Source organism: Cyrtonyx montezumae, unplaced genomic scaffold (genome assembly GCF_038088225.1).
Source record: "Cyrtonyx montezumae isolate F1298 unplaced genomic scaffold, pur_monq_1.0 scaffold_17, whole genome shotgun sequence".
NCBI lineage: Eukaryota > Metazoa > Chordata > Aves > Galliformes > Odontophoridae > Cyrtonyx > Cyrtonyx montezumae.
The window spans coordinates 18,106,265-18,123,147 of record NW_027071903.1 but is presented as its reverse complement, the minus strand read 5'-3'; the positions used below and the strand labels follow the sequence as shown (position 1 = coordinate 18,123,147).

Here is a 16,883-nt window from a genome sequence, read left to right as displayed (position 1 = left end):
GTTAAGTTTTCAAAGAGTTAAAGCAGGCAGGAAGAATGCTTTCAGCAGCACTGGGCATATGCTAGTTGACCTTTACGCAAAGTAGATGGCTTTCCATTTTTCTTAGAAATAAAAATATTTTTCATGATACAGTGTTCAAATAAGTCAAATGAGGCTTCAAATTATATACAAGCTGAATAATTATTTTACATTAAATTGCAACTTTCATTTGTGCCTTTCTGGTATAATTCAGTTTCACTGCTCATCTAAGCCCTGATGTCTCTGCTGTGTATTTGGGCTGCTTAATTCAGCTGATGGTTAGTGTTAAATGAAGGAAATCTTTATATGTCTAAGCTAGCTAGAAGATCAAGTTCTGTGACCTGGAGAAAAAGGAGGGAAATCAGAAGGTATGAAAAGCTTGGCTTCTTTGCAGTGGGGTGGGGTGCTGGGGAAGGCTTCCCTCCTCTGTTCAGAGCATGTTCTTGGATTGCTGGGTTGTGATGAAGTGGGAAGACTTGTCCATTTTTCTGAAGGTAGAGTGTTGGAAGTCATTGGCAATGATGAAGAGAAATACACAACTATCTCACATCATGGGTTTTGGAAGGGAAGCGTGGCAGTGCTATGGTAGGTTTTATGAACAGTTGACTGTGGCTATGTGTCAGTGTGAGCAGGCTGCTCTTCACATACCTCAGATATGTGGCCATCTCAACAAATGCTGTGTGCCCATGTTTTAGATTGATGCAAATATGTACTCTGGCAAAACTTTGTCTTTCTGTATGTGCATTAGTTCCTAGAAAGCATCTCATTAGTGACAAGTTAAATCACAGCAACAGAAGATAACTTCTTGTTTTCCTGTTCAGAATGATTTAGATGTCTGAACTCCTAATCTGTTTTTCTTGGCTAGTACAAATTTCCTTAATGATTTTGAGTGAAAGTGAGCTTTCCAAATATGTGTGAACTTACAAATACACGAAGATCTTGCCAGTGAGGCAAATCAATCAGAATGGTTCTTTGAGGTGACATACTCTGAAGGGGGTTACTGACAGGCTCTGCTGGGAGGATGACAGACATGTGGAGGATTAGGACTAATGAACAGTTAGATGATGATAATATTTTCTACTAAATGAGAAGTGGTTCTTTCCTCTTTGCTTTAATTTGCTTGTAACCTACAACTGCTTTTAGGGAAACACTACTTTTTTTTTTTTTTTTTTTTTGCAACAAAGAATATGAGTTGTGAATCTGCTATAAAGGAGGAACTGAGTAATAAACACTGCATTTGAGGGAACAACTGCTCAGTAAAAATACCATTAAGAACAACATACTGAAGGAAGAGTTAATTTGAAAAAACAGCTGTCCTTTTTTTGGACAGAGAATGATCCAGGGTTTCAGAAATGATGTCTCACTGTTTTACTAGAACTTCCACTTTCTTGAGAAGAAAAATGTATCTTCAGATTTGATTTTGCTCTTCAGTGTTTCCCTTCATGTCTCCAGAGAATATGGGCAGGCTGAATTGCTCCTCTAATTCGATTAGATTACCTTTGTGGGAGGAAGAGGTTGTCTGCTATTGTATGAAATGTGAGAGCAGTGTTCATCTTGCTAAAGAAAAATATGCTGGTTTTTTTTTTTTTTAACCAAACGCAGAAAAACAGCAGGAAAGGCACGCTCAGAGAGACAGATATCTCTTAGACTTCTGCCGTAATTCATTCCCAAAGTATTCAATTTTTAAGAACTGGCCTCTGTTGCTGCTTACTCTTTACATGCAGGGCATGCTGCTTGCAGCTGTGGTGCCAAGGGTTAATTACTTGATACGTTCTACGCTTCTCTACTTCCTTTTCTCAGAGATGGAAAATCCTGTAAGGAATGAATACAAGTGGCCTGCTATGTACTTGCAGAAGTCCAGAATTTGCTTGTCTGAACATCTACTGCTTGTTCTTCTATCTGTGACTTTTGCTCTCTCTTCTTTACCTGAAAAGCCACCAAAGCCACAGGTGCAAACTGGTTCCATGGAAGCAAACGCACCTTAGCCTTGGCAGCTTGTTGTGCTGGAGGAGCTAGACAGGAAGAATCTGGGGGAATGTCACAAGGGAACAGCAAAGACAGAAAATGCCACCAGCACCAAAATACATTACTAGTTCTTCCTGTGTACCCAAACACGGGTCTGCTTGTGCCCTCCGCAACTGCCACACTGGAGCTAGAAAACTTCTAGGAAGGTTTGACAATTGCTTTTGACGTTCTGTGGCCAGAAGTCACTGTAGTGCTGATCCGCAGAAGGGAACGCAGGCTACTGTGTACTTCTGGACTGGGGGGTGTACTTTGGCATCCTTATTAAAGTAAGATACTTTAATAGACATGTTAGTTATGTAATTTGAGGTACTCTGTCACGGCCTTCTATTTCAAAATGTGCTTGCATATCAGTGGATCTACCACTGAGGCAAAGCAGTGGTGCTCTGCTCTCCTGAGGTGTATGGGTTTCCTGCCCGTGTGTGCTGTGTGCCTTGTGCCTGTCCTGCCATCCTTTCGGTGGTGTTTGGCTGTGTGCACTACAGCTGTTCTGGTGCTTAGTCTGTCACCCTGGCAGTGTCCTGAAAAAGTGTCTGCATAATCTTAATATCTCACCTACTCCACAGTCACACAAGGTTTGTGTGATTTTTAAATTTGTACTTACTGAACATCTATACGGAATCAACAAGATAAGCGTGAGATGTTTGGCAGTCTTCCCTTTTTGTTCCAATACTATTACTTCTGAGAGAATCATTTCTGGGCCACTCTAGCAGGTAGCATTCCCAGTGATTGCCAGAGCACTTTTAAATCTAATCAACCCTTTTTTCCTCAAGTTTCTCAGCATACAGAAACTTGATAGGTGTCTTTGCTGCTAATGCCACCCCACTTGTTTAAACAGGCTTAGTAATCGTAGTTAATGACCTGTGTTTGGACTGAGTTGGAAGCTAGACATAAATGACCAAGGACAGAAGATGACTTTGTGTCCAGGAAAAGTCTCAGCAGAGCACCCACAATCACAGGGATCTTGAAAGAAGTCCTGGTTTGCCTCAGTTACATAGAGCACGAGCAGCCTGTGGCCTTAGCTTTTCCTGATGGCGTCCTCAGGTTTTTCAGGCACCCTCTGTTCTTATAAAGGAGCAAAGCTGTTCTGTCTCTTTGCTATGAAAGTGCTATGAAAACGTAGATTGTTGCCTGTACAGGCCTGCTCAAGGACTGGCCTGCTTCAGCTGATTCCTACTACTTATGGCTTGAGAGACTTTAGGGTGCAAACTGATTTTTTTTTTTTCCTCCATGGATTCAGGTGCTTTAGACACCAGTTCACTCCTCAGTGATTTTCCCCCCCCTCCTATAATTTCTTTTTAAAACAAACCAAAAAAGTAAGTGGAAAAATTAGTTTTCAAAATGGCAGAAATGGTACAGTAAAGGACAGTTACGTTGTACGATAGGTGTATTCAATCTCAGCAGCCTTTAATATAGACAGGGAGGAAAAAAGCCCTTACTTCTTCCTAATTTAAAGTATTTGGAGTACTAAAAACAGTCCTGCAAAACACTCACTTGAATAATCCTCACTGTGGCAAGTAGCTCGTTTGTTCCTGGTACTGGTGAAAGGCAGTGGTCTGGCAGCTTTGAGGAATGAAGTCCTCTTTTTTATTAGCTGGGCAGGTTTCCCAACACACACTGCCTGGTCAGCCTGTTTAAACCCTGAAGAGAGAAGGATAAGCTTTCTCTGAGGATAACAGGCATTTCAGTTTCCACAGCTCACATAATTCTTGCTTCTATTTGGAGGTTGCCAATTAGTGAAAAGTGAAGGAAGAGAGTTTGCAGGAAACTGCAACTCTAATCCAACGAACTTGCATCACAGAAGGACCACCTCGCTGCTCTCGGCACATTCCAGCAAAGCCATGCCAGGAGGGCTGTGAGCTGGAGCTAGCGCGCTGCAGCGTGGGGGTGCAGCCCCAGAGCCTCAAAGTAAGGAGCTGGGAGCAAGCTGTGCTCCTGCTCCCCTCATTTTCACCTCCGCCCCCTCCCTGCCCACTATCAGGAAGGCAGAGATGTCTTCGTTTATCACCAGCAAAAAACTTCACAGCCCTTTGTGCTCGTATGCTGGGGCTTCCAGGTCTGCAGTAACCGGATCCTTAATCTGCACGGACAACCACCACTTACTCAATGGGCAGATCTGGAAGTTGAGATCTGATCTCTGCAAATTTATTTGCTCTCAGTCAATGCAGAATTGTTTCTCTATATGCTGTGATCTCTCACTGCCCCTTTCAGGTGTATACAGCGATCAAATAATCAGAAATGCCATGTGATTTTTTTTTTTTTGTTGTTTCCTTTTTTAGGCATGCGTAGCTGGGACTTCAGGACCTCTAAGTAAACTAATGCAAGACTCTGCTCTTACACTAAGAGACTGAATATCACCAATGCAAGGGGTAATCCAATTTGTGGATGCGATCCTGGAGCAAGCATGACGTGGTATGTTTCAAACCTATTTTTGAGCAGGCCCTCTTTGTGAGAGCAGTGACATAGGGGCCATGGGGCTGCTAAGGGTTTGCCCAGGCCTTCCCTAGGAATGCCATCAGGTACCAATGCCAGCGGTGCTGATAGCAGTAGCACGGGACAGCACCTAGGTCCTTGCTGGCAGGAGGTGGTGTATCAGCTGCCTGCACACAACCCTGGAAGAGCTGGCACTGCTGTCAGTGCCGATATCTTGGTCTGACATATGCGGGCAGCCCATGCTTCCCATCAGAGGCTTCTGTGCACAGGGCTATAGGGCTGCGCGAGACGTGGCCTCTTATACAAGAGAGATGCGTCCTTCAGCCTCCTCTTTATGGCAGATGTTACTTTATTTCAAAACGGCGTTTATGGAGCGCATCATTGCACCACGCTGCGCGAGATCGCTTTCAGAAGTCCCACCTGATGTAGGAGTTCTGTGGTACCTCTCCTGTCACCTTTAGTCCTGGGTCAAAGTGCACCTCATTGAAAGGGAGGTATTGTGCGAAATGTGCCTGCGTGGCTGCTGAACGGATGGGTCCTGAGACGCTTAACATGGATGGCATCCTCTGCCGCCGCTCCAGCTGAAGCAGCGGGGAGGAGGAGGCCGTGTTTCCAGGCTCTCCCCGCCGGGGTGAGGCCGCAGCCGCGAGCCCCCCCCACCCCGAGCGCGCTGACCGAGCCGGAGGGTCCGGATCGGGAGGAGGCCGACCGCTTCCTCCCGGGCCGCGGCACTGCCTCGCCTCCCCCGGTCCCGGCGCGGGGCTCGGCGGGGCCGGCATGCCGCCACCTCCCCGGCTTGCCCGCCCGGTGCCCGGGGCCGTGCCCGCGGCGCGGGGCCATGGCGGAGGGCGGCGGGGAGCGCGGCTGGCGGCGGGGCGCGGGGAGCGCGGGGGGTGCGGGGGCGGGGGTGCGCGGCTCTCGCTAGCGCTGCTTGTGGTCACAGCCAGGCAAGCTCGCATCCCATCTGGATCGCGCTCGCTCTCTCCCTTCTGCTTTTCTACCATAGAGTTGCGCTGGAAACAGAAGATAGAGGGAGTGTAGGAGCTCGCCATCTCCAAGCGATCTACGTTGGGAAAAACATGGAGTCCGCTCCGGCAGCCCCCGATCCAGCAGCCAGTGAGCCGGGCAGCAGCGGCTCCGAGGCGGCCGCCGGCGCCAGGGACACCCCGGTGAACCTGGAGCCCGCCCGGAAAGGCGATGCGCCGGCTCCGGTCCGCAGGCAGAGCTACTCCAGCGGCGGCGGCAGAGGTAGGAGACTTGGGGAGGGGGGAGGGGGCCGGGGGAGTGGGATCGGGGTGGGTGGGAATAGGAAGAGGGGGGCAAGAGAAGGGGGAAATGCGGCGATTTCATCCCCCGGGGTGCCGCTGGCGCTCGTGGCAGCCGCGCACGCAAACGCGGCGCGCTCCTACCCCCTGCCAAACCTCGCAAACTTTTATCGCTTCTTTTAATTGCGGCGGGAGGAGGGACGGAGGCGATGGAATACCGAGCGGGGCTCGGCGTTCCCCTCGCGCTCCCGTTCCCTGCCCGCGGGGTCCGGATGGGCACCGCGCTCCCGAAATTACATAATTTATAAATATATAAAGCAACAGCCCGAGTGTGGGGATGCGAGGGAACAAACTTTTAAAGCTGCAGTGTCCTTCCTGCCCCCCGCCCCCCTCCCGGCGCTTCTCCATTTGACAGTTTCCCAACCGGTGCGCCGCGCCGGGTCGTGGATGGGGGATCCGCGCTCAAAGGGAGCTCGGCGGTGCGGGGTGGACCCGCTCGCCCTCTGCGCGCTGTTTTCCCTCGATCCGTCGCCGTACGCCCGGCTCCTCGCGGTGCGGGCGCTCTCGCGGCCGCTGTTGTTCCGCGGCGCCGCGTAACTTCGGAGGGGGCTCCGCCGCCGCTCCTCGAGCGGAACCCCCGGGAGCCCCTCCCCGCCCGGCCCCGGGCCGCTCACCCTGCGCGGGGAGGGGCATTGCCCCCGCCGGAGGGGGAGTGTGCGGGGTGGGGGTGGGGGAGGGGTGGGGGCTCGGCTCTGGTGCGGGCGGTGGCGAAGGGCGACGAATTAAATAAAGGCACGCGACACGGCCCGCGGCCGCCGAGCGGGGATCCGGGAGGTGCGGGCCGGCGGCAGCGGGGCCGTCCTCGGCGGCGGGGCGCGCGCTGCGGGCCGGAACATGGCTGACCATGTGCCGCCGTGTGTTTTACAGTATTTTTCCCCGCTTGGCCACGCCCCCTCCGCGGGCAGCTCCCGTTCGGGGACCCCGCGCGGTGCGGGGCGGCGGGGGGCGGCGGCGCTGCGGGCGGGGCCGGGCCGGGCGTGCGGGGCGCCCGCCGCGCGGTATATTTAGCGCTTGAGAGAGAGGATGTGGCATGCGAGCGCCTTATGTAACGGGGTTAATGAGAAACACCGGAGAAACGGCCTCGCTTTGGCGGGGAGTTCTCCGGGCGGTCGCGGGGCCGGCGGCTGTTACACAACGGGCGGGCGCGGGCAGATGGTGCCGTGGGGCGGCGGGGCCCGGCCCCGGCCCGGCGCTGGCGGAGGGCGCGGGCGCCCATCAATTATGTAACGCTCGGTCGTCGCCGCCGCCGGGAGCGCGCAGGACGGCGCGGGGGCGGCCGTGGCCGCGGAGCGGAGCCGCGAGGCCGTCGGGCTGCTGACCCGCTGACCCACATGTCCTCGCTCCCGCGGGGCGCTGCGGGACGGGGGCCCGCTCCGGGCCGAGCCGACCGGGCACGGCCGCACGCGAGCGGCGCCGGTTATGTAACGCGCGGCTGCGGCGCGAAGGTCGGCGGCGGTGACGGCCCCCGGCGCTGTGCGGGGCTGCGGGGCTGCGGGACGGGGACGCCGAGCGGCGGGGGGCGGGGGGGAGCGGAAAGAGGAATGTTTGGGTTTTTCGGATGATGTAATGGAGTTGGCAGAAAATGCGAGTCTACTCCTAGAGTGCAAACAGTAAGAAAATCGGAGCTGGCATTCTGTGCTAATGTTGCAGAAATTACAGTATTGGAAATAAATTGAGCTACACACTGCACAGCAGGAGACTGTGGTACTAAAAGCACTAAGGTACAAAACTGGGCCGGAAAACTTCATGGTAGTTGCATTTTAGCCTCCTTGAGATTGGTACTCAATGGCCATGCAAGGTGGTCCCTGCAGACCTGCACCATTTTGTATTATTATTATTAATTATTGAAATCTGAATTTACTTCTTGCTCCTTTCATACGTTTCGGGATTTTCTACAGCACTAGCATGACCTCATTGTGCGACTGGTACAGGTGAATGTATTTTTAGAGCAGCTGCCTGTGAGTTTGTATGTTCAACTGTGCACGAGTAAAGGAATTTTCCCACTTGGGCCCTGCTTCTGCAGTGAGATCTGAGCCAGCAGCCCTGGGCTCTGGGACGGCGTGCAGGGAGGAGTGGTACCGTCAGTCCAGCTCCACGTGTGCACAGCTGTCCATCTGCAGGAATCCTTGTTTGACTCAGCAAACCCTTTGAAACAATAGAAGTGTTTGGTTTATGCCCCTTATTTTCTTTTGCGGTTGCATCTCCTGCAAAACTGCTTTCATGCTAAAAGATCTGTGACAGCCAGCTTATGTGGAAGGAGGGAAAGAAGTGAGGAAAGAGCTGCTGGTGAAGAGCACATGGGGTCAGTTTGCCATAGTCTAAATTGTTAAATGCAGCTATAGTTACTGTTACACCGACGTTTGGAAACACCCAGCTCCCTGGTGCGCGTGCAGGAGTGCCAGGTCCTCCTGTGCCTGATTCTTATTTTGCTGAGGTTGTGATCTTTGTGTCACTGCATGCAACGCTGAACTGAAAGCACAAATTCAGGAGTTATCAAAAGCACCTATTAAACTGGGAATTATTGCCTGGTTTATTTGGGATATTTGGATGGAAAGCGTGTATACGTTGGTAGCTGCAGAAAATGTATTTCGGTCTGATATCAAAACTGATCGTTGAAATGGTGACAACATATGTGGAAAAAGCAGGGAATGATTGGAAAAGCCTGTTTTCTCCTCCAAAGGACACGGGTAGCGTTAACGCTAATTGTAGAGGTTTCCCTGAGAGCAGTTACTGTGCAGCAGGTTCGATCTCAGCCTGTGTGCGTTCCCGCAGGGCTGTAGCACAGGGGCAGTGCCCGGCTCAGCCGCGGCGGCCCGGCCCGAGGTGCTGCTGCTGTGCGCTGTCCTCTGCGGGCCCTGGTGGCCCTGCAGCTGTGCCCAGGCTGAAGGCCTAACGTTCTGCCCATCTACTTAGAAGTAGACGTAATTGAATAAGCCGTGTTTTAATAGAAAATGATTGTCTCGTAAAAAATGAGAAGTATGTAAAAGCTTTTTAATCTGATAAAAACGCTTTGGTTTTGGCAAACTTGCTCTCAGTCAATCAAGAGGATGACTTACTGGGAAAAAAACCCCTGAAGACAGCATTCAGGGCAGTAGAAGATGCTGCATTTAAATATTGTCACGGTGTCTGGTATTTACTAACAGGAAGCCGCAGCTGTGTAGGACCCTGTGGTCCTCATTCACGTTATCGTGCTGTTGAACTGCTGCTGATTGTTTTCCAGAAGTCTTCTTTGGAATTTGATGTGTCACTTGTCAGCTTAATCCTTTTTCTTCCGATAGATTGGGTGGCAGTGGTGATTTCTGTGTTTAATTTTAATTTGGGTGCTGTTCCCCAAGTAGGGATGTGATAGCTTTAACAGTGACTTCAGTAGGTTTGTTGTGATCTTTTCTGTTGCTGGGTTTTCTCTGCTTCTGGGCTCAGACTGCTCTGCAGAGTATAGCTGTACCAAATGTTGATGTGCTGTTTTGGGAGGCCTCTGAATTTTTACAAATTTGGACACATTGTGTAGGTGCTGAGGGCTGCCTTTGTTATCACCAAGGGCTATTCCGCATGCACTGTTGGCTTGGCTGTGTGCACGGTCTGTGCGAGGAACCTTTTAAAGGACAACATTGTTTTAAATGCTTGTAACACAGGAGCAATAATAGCAGCAGCATGTTCTCCTAGGAACAGTGCAGCTCCCATTTCAATAAACCGTAACCTATTCTCTTATTTTATTTGCTTGAAAAATATCTCAGGAGCTCATAAACCAGTATGTAAATACTGTTATCATTCAACTAAGTGCTGTAATTTTACTAAATAAAGAATGTGTTTTGTAATGGAGATTAACGGGCTGTGTGACAGTTTCGGTTTGGGTACAGCACTGCATTTGAATGGAAAGGGCAATTTCAGCTTTGGGAGGTTGTCTGATTTTTCTAGTATTTGTTTTCTAAGCTACAAAAATGCGCACTGGGAAAAATCTGGAATGTCTCAATTGATCTCGGTGGATTTAATCTGAGAGCTATCCCAGCGAAAAAGAGAGGAGAGAGAAAAGCTAGTTCTAAATTACTCTGCTATCTGTATCTCCCTTGAAATTAATTCACATGCAGGTGATCCGTTCTCTGCTGAAACATGGTTGAAGAATGTCTTTTCAGTGGCAGGCCGTCATCGAGAAGCAGATGTTATGAAAAAAATAAATAATCAAAAGGGGGGTATATGTAAAAGTACTGGTAAGTCTGGGTGCTCTCTAGCCTCAGGGTTGCTTACAGTGTTTCCTGGCTTCTAAGCCCGAAGCCAAGGGGCCTGCAGTTGGAGGCTGGTGCCAGGCAGCTGGGTAAGGCTGGGAGGAAGAGCATCAGGCCCAGGCAGGTCGCAGGAGCTGCTGGAATGGAGCAGTGTGCTTGGCCTTGGGCCCTTGCTCTGTGTGTTGCCAGGCAGTTGTGCCACCTCAGTCATAAGTCCATCCTGGACCTTTGGCTGCAAGCTCCCACTCACCCGCCCTGGCTGCTGCCACCTCTGATCTGCAGGGCTGGATGTGTACAGGCTCATGTGCTGCTGAGGCTGTCACGCTGCACTTGCTCCAGCCTGGGCTCTATAGGGGTGTTCAGTCATTTCTCTGAATTTCTCTGGCTTTGGTAGAAGCAAAAGTTAATACAGCTGCGAGGTCAGAGGAACCTTTTTGGGGAAGAAGCTTTTAACACGTGAATATGCAGAGTTCTGCTGTCCTGTATTTTTAATATCCTTTTTCTTTCAAGTATCTCTTGTGTCGTCTCTTCCTAAGGCATTCCTTGCAGCCTTATTAATCACTTGTGGAAATGCAATATACAGAGTTGTTAGTTTTAGGATTCAAACATGCGTGTCTGCAGCTGTCAGATGGTCTGTGCCTCCGTACCACACTGATCCTTATGGATCCGTAGAGCAGGGCTCTGCAGAGCACCGAGCCCTTGTGCTGTCACTATATCCATTGCACAGTTTGCATCATAAACTGAACTTCAGTTTAAAGCCTGTTAGCTTTTGTGGCTGCTGTGTTCTGACAGAAGGCTTTTCTACAGCTTTGCTGTTCAAGTGATTCGATGCTTCTTCTAACTAAATGCACCTGCGACCAGTTAGTTCTCTCATTTCTTTAAATACTGGTTATAAAATCTCCTTGGACCGAAAATGAAGAAGAGGCTGGTACTGTGTTCTTGATAGCTGAACTAGCGTACTGAGCTCTGACTCATGGCTTGCATCTTCAGCCTGTCTGTTGTAGATGGTCTCCGCTGATAGAAACGCAAGAATATCTTGAGCTGCATGTTAGGAGGAGTTGTATAATTTCTTGAATGTGAAGGTTGTGAATTATTTTTCATACTCTTATCTGAGGGCTCATCTGGGCATGTTACATGTTCAGCAACGGCTGAGCTCTTCAGAGACTGAAGGTATTAGGGTGTGTACTTTTATGAAGAAATTGTGGGGCTTATTTTACGGCAGTTTAATCTCATAGTTTAGCCTCATTGCACCATTCATTTGGAAGGATCCCCAGGTGTTTTAAACTCTATCGGGAACCATTTTGCTTATTACTGAAATCCAGCCTCTTCTAGTGTGGAATCTGACAGCTGCTTAATGGTGCTCAGCCATGCTAAGCAGATCAGAACAGAAAGTGAAGAATACCATACCTGATTGAAACACTCAGAGGGATTTTAGGTACAGATAATATAATTATCTACATTGGAATTGGGTCAAACAGCCCTATTCCTGTAGAAAATTACTAGATATTTTCAGGGACTGTGTATGGTCAAGAAATTGGTTTAAAATATCTTCCTGAAAATTGTACCTGCAGCAGTGAGATAATCGAAGGTCCTGCTGCTTACCCTATTATGATCACCAGTTGCAGTATTAACAGTGTTCTCTTCAGGTATTTCTGTGTATGTGAACTGTTTGCTCTGGTGTGGGAAATCTTACAGAATGGAGGGGAGAACTGGGTTGTCACAGGTCTTCCTTTGTGAAGCAGATTTCAATGCAGTTCTTCCTTCCAGAAGCGTTCTGTGTTGTGTACTGATGTTAACAGACGTTTTTGCAGCGCTCGTGGAGGTTCTGCTGGCCCTCAGGCCGGGGAGGAGTTGAGTGCACGTGTGCCACTGTCCTGTCTTTGGGAAAACGTGGGGCTCTCTTCCAGTTGTCTTCAATTTCACTTCTCATATGATCTCGAAAAACAGGCTGTCAACAGAAGATCTGTAAAGATGCAAAGGAACAAATGTTAAAATTCACGATCAACCAGATGTACATAAATGTTCAGTAATCACGACTGACTGCAGAGTCTTTCATTTGTAATTTAATCTAATAATTTCCAGGCACTTCTGAAGGAACGCACTATGAAGCTGGTAGCTTCTGAGAAATTGCTGTGCTGTTACAAACAGCGTTTGAGCTGGCATTATAGCAGCATGATAGATAGGGAGATGGAGAACAAAGTTAGCAGTTGAAACCGAGCTGAGAAATTGCTAGCAGAGTGTGAGAAAGCGGAGCTGGATTATGATAACCTCCCTGGTAGAATCAAATTAAACCTTTTTAAAGGTATTATTGATTTTAGTTTATAGTTGTACCATGTATTTACCTCACATGGGTGCAGGAGATTAATGAGGCAGGTGTAGTGATCAGGGAGTGAAAAACTGTGGTGCTGCTGTTCTCTTTTAAAGGTTTCATTTTGTACAGACTGTGGGATATTTACAGCTTTAATTGACAATATGTCTGTGGGCTTTAGTTTTGCGACTGTTTAAATGGATTGGAAGTGTTTAATCTACAGCACTGGAATTGAAAGCTCCTGAACTTGGGGAGGATGTTGAACGGGGCCTCCTCCCCTCTTTGTAACTCCCTTAAGAACCCTTAAACAACGTATACTTGTCCAAAGGGACAGTTAGCGTGAGGAATGGTGAACGTTTGGCTGGGAAGGCTACGGGTAGTTTTGAAAGCACTGCTGAAAGAATACAAAATGAAAAATCAAGAGCCGGAGGTAGACTGTTTGGTGTAAGTGCTATCGAGTATGCATCTGAGAGCACTGCCAACTCTGAATAGGAGGGGGGAATTCTTTTCCATACTTACATAGGAGTGTTTGCCTTATATTTCTGAAAAAAACATGTTTTTACAGAACTGTATACACCATGGGGAAGACTTAAATTATGTATTAGTAGAGCTTGACTTGGCTGTTCTGGAACTGAAGCAAGGTCTGTTAGATACAGTCAAGGATAAAACCAAGGCCAAGGCTTGTGAAATACAGACTGGAGGATTTATTTTCTTTCTGTTATGGAAGTGTGAGAATACTTGAAGTAGAGGTGGGAAAAAGCTTCCCCATGATAAACTGATAGATGACAATACCACAGCCTCTACCAAATGCAGATCAGTTAGATGGCTGTGCCGTGTCACATCTGTAACTAAGGGCAGGAAGGTAAGGTTTGAACTATAACTTTGAGAGAAGTACTGAAATTTGAGAAGACGAGCTGAAAGAAAGCTTTTCTTAATACTTCAAGTCAAAAACTGTCAGTATAAAAGTATCTTCTAAATCCTGTGTGTACATACAATAAAATAAAATGAAGCCAATACCAGTGGAAACTGGGGCATAACAGAAATCTTTCTTTGCATCATCTTTTATTTGTGTAATCTCCAGAAGTTTTGTAGTCATTTATGTTGTGGTTGTAGAAGTTAGAAAAGGCTTCTTCCCGCCTGAATTATTGTCAAATGTCCTTTTAAAAATTCTAATGGAGTATACTCTGAATTATTAGCATCTGATGTTGAATCATAGTACATGATAGTCTGTTATCAGAAGCACAAGAGCAATTCCTTCTAGGGCTGATGCTTGGAAGCATAATAAATGAAGACAGATGTAGTCGTCGTGTAATTTCAGTCTCTCTGCATTTTTGCCCATTTATCATTGACCAGTTTGTCTTCAAACTGAGACTTTCTTAACCAAGCCAGTAAGTCATTTCTAAAGATTTTATCACTCAACTCTCTTAGTATTGTTAGTGATGTATCTTATTCTACTAAGTTCAGGTGTACTTTTAAAAACTGAAACCTTTTTTCCATGAACACTGATTTACCAGAGATCGGATTTACGCCCGTTGTGTTAGCATCAAGGTTTCTGTTGGCTATTAGAGTTCTGATCTGCTGGCAGAAGGCTTGATCCTGTGGCAGTTCATATGTGTGTTTAATATTAAGCATCATGAATGGTTCTGTTGATGTCAGTAATACGATATAAACGTACAGAGCTGTGTGTTAAGTGTCAGGAGAAGACTGCTAGGAACAAAGAATTGGACTGTAAAGTTGTTGAAAAAATACAGACTTATAGTACCGATTGGAAAAGGAATGAACAGTTGTTTTCAGTGTAGGTAGCACTGGGTGAGTAATTGCAATAGCTTTGGCAGATATTATCCAGCTAGAATCTTGCTTCCAGAATCATGTTGCAGCTCAGTCACTGGAGAAGAATCGGTCCTTGCTCAAGAAGAATCTCTTGCATGAAACTGCCATTCCTCTTCTTAGATCATTGCATATGCAGTGATGCTAATTTTAGTAAAAGTTTGTAATATGTAATTGGTGAAATCCTAGCTCTATTCTTCTTACAATAACCAAGAAGGTTTTTTTGTGTCCTGCTGGAGAGGAAGAGGGAGGGAAAGAGAAATGAACTGTAGGGATTCAACAGCAGAAAACTGGGCGGCTGGTTGTTGAGATGGCAGGGCTTACTGGTGCCTGTGCTTCAGACGCTGGCTAGTTACAGATCTGTGTGTGCTGGCTTGGTTTCATCCAAGAGAGTGTGACTTATAACTGGATTTTTTACCTTCCCTCCCCCCCCCTTCCCAGGCAGATTATGCTGTAGGAATTTACTCGTTTTAGGGTTTTCTGGCTATAGTTTGTGACAAAGTTACAGCTGGTGATTGTGTTGTCCTTTACATCACGTGGAAATTAGATCCCCCAGCTCATCAGCATCCCAGAGATGGTCCAGTATGACTAGAAGTGCAATATTGAAAGATATGCAAAAATCAATGTGTGATCATACTTAGTTATTTTTTGAGGGAAAGAAATTCCTTTTAAAATTCCAGCTGATCATTAACTTTCCCCAGCAGTGATTGTGTCTCTCAGTAGATGGAGCAGAACTACCTAGAATCTTCAGTTTTGGTTCTCCCAAGAACACTGTCCTACCCCATTCAACTTAGGGGAAACAGAGTATTTTAGGCAAAGGCAGGATCAGCGAGGTTTACAGATGGCCTGCTAACTGGAAGTTTGTGTTAGCGTTTCATCCCAGTGTTGGGTTTCTCTGTTCTAGCTGCGTGCTGAAATGGCTGTCTGGAGTTCCCAAGTCTGCCTTCCTGTTTTCAGCTCAGTTTAGAGGTTGCAGAAGTGACTTGTCACAGATCTCTGGAGTTGGCAGTTCTCTTTTGATTTTCTCCTGCATATCTCTTCTTTTCTGCAGCAGAAGTTCAAAATGAAATTTCTTTAGGGATTTGAGAGCAAATGATTGCAAACGTCTAGGTGGGGACTTGTGCCAGTATACTGAAAATGTTTTGTTCCATTGCTTTTGTCTGCACACAGCAGAATGCATGCTGAAAGCAGACTAAGCTGTGGAAGAACAGCAATAAAAAATACAAAAACAAACCCAGAAAGGAGGTAAATGAGGCCAAAGGGGAGCTTGGTCGTTTTGGGTAATGAGCAGTAAAAGAAAGATGCAGTGCTTAAAGGGAGTAATGAAAGTGCATAAAGGAAAGATGACTGATTTGGAGATCAGCCTGAAAGAGCCCATACATATTCGGAAAAGGACTGGAGTAATGGGAGTAACATCAGTGCCAGCTGAAGGGAAAGGATAGGATTTTGTTGCCTTCTTGCCTCGAGACAATTCATAAATGTTCTGTGATGTCGTCTTTACTATGGAATGTAATAAAACATTTTTTAGTGGACGGTGGGGTCTCAAACAGTTTCCTCTCACAGATTTGCTTCAGCACCCTATTGTTCTCAATGAGCTCTGACTAAGTGCTTTTGCCATAGATGTGCTAATGTGTTATATGAATTATTTGTCTTATCTCCTTGCTGTGAAATTAGAAGCCCTTCCCCACAGTGTGTTAAGCAGATTAAAATGAAAGCCTGTTTTTATGGTCGAGGAAAGTGCAAATATCTTAAATAAACAAAAATAATGTGATCTAATAGTGGGGTGCTATTAGAAGGATGGATGAAGCAAATGCATTTTGTAACCTAAATGGTGAGATAAGTTTCGAGCTTTCCTTGAAAAGTTTTTTTTTTCTTGTTTTCTGATGCATTAAATCAAAGGGAGCAGCTTGAGATAGGTAGATCCTACCAAGATACCTTTTTTTGCTGTTCCTTGAAATTAGCTTCTTAGGCAGCTGTGCATTTCCCTTCAGAACCCCTCAGCTGGCGGAAGGGCTGTCTTTGCCTCTGGCAGACTATCTTGAGGTGGATTTTTGGCTGTGCAGGAAAGTGTTAAGCATCATACAAGAGGCTGCCTGCTATCTTTTGTTTATGAGGGAAGTTGCTTGAAGTAATACTCACCCGAAGGCTTTGTAGAGGTAGATACGAAATTCAGGATTCGTGTTTGCTCTCTTGATCTTGTCCTGCGTACCACTCCCTCCTGTCCCCCACCTCCCTCGTGGGTAGAATGTATTTTAGTTACAGCTGTATTTTAAGTTACCAGATTAATCTTCATGTGGTAAGTTCACATACATTTCATGTGTTAACTGCTCTTCTACCCATGCAGTCTTTGTCCCACAGGAAGTCTAAAGCTGTAATGCCATTATTGCAGATAGGATGTGCTTAAGGTGAAGAGTATCTTACTGTGATTGAGCAATAGCTTAGTTGAAGGGATCCCGTGCTGTCACTATGCATTTGGGGTCAGAATGATGGTATAATGTCAAGATGAGCATTATACTTTTTCAGGGCTATTTCTGTAGTTCTCTTACAAATTTCTCTTTTTCCAAACATGAAAATAATAAGATTGTATATTGTGATGCTAGTGTACAGCTGGTCTTTGGAGCCTCTTCAGTTCCTGGTCAGGGTTGAGAAGTTTGAAAATAGTTGCAGGCTGCACTGTTTGGAGATTTAAACTGAGATGTGCTGGGTTTCAAATCACTAGGACAGTAAAAG

The 16,883-nt window shown here is 47.0% G+C and overlaps 1 protein-coding gene across 1 annotated transcript in view; it reads left to right on the top strand.

Annotated features, from left to right (window-relative positions):
- The first annotated feature begins 4,410 nt into the window (after nt 1-4,410).
- The window catches only part of RORA (RAR related orphan receptor A), a 338,430-nt gene continuing 325,957 nt past the window's right edge, over nt 4,411-16,883 (top strand). Inside the window, exons 1-2 of the mRNA XM_065733507.1 lie at nt 4,411-4,452; nt 5,480-5,721. Of these exons, the coding sequence (XP_065589579.1) occupies nt 5,553-5,721 (169 nt within the window). The 5' untranslated portion in view covers nt 4,411-4,452; nt 5,480-5,552. The remainder of the gene's footprint in view (nt 4,453-5,479; nt 5,722-16,883) is intronic.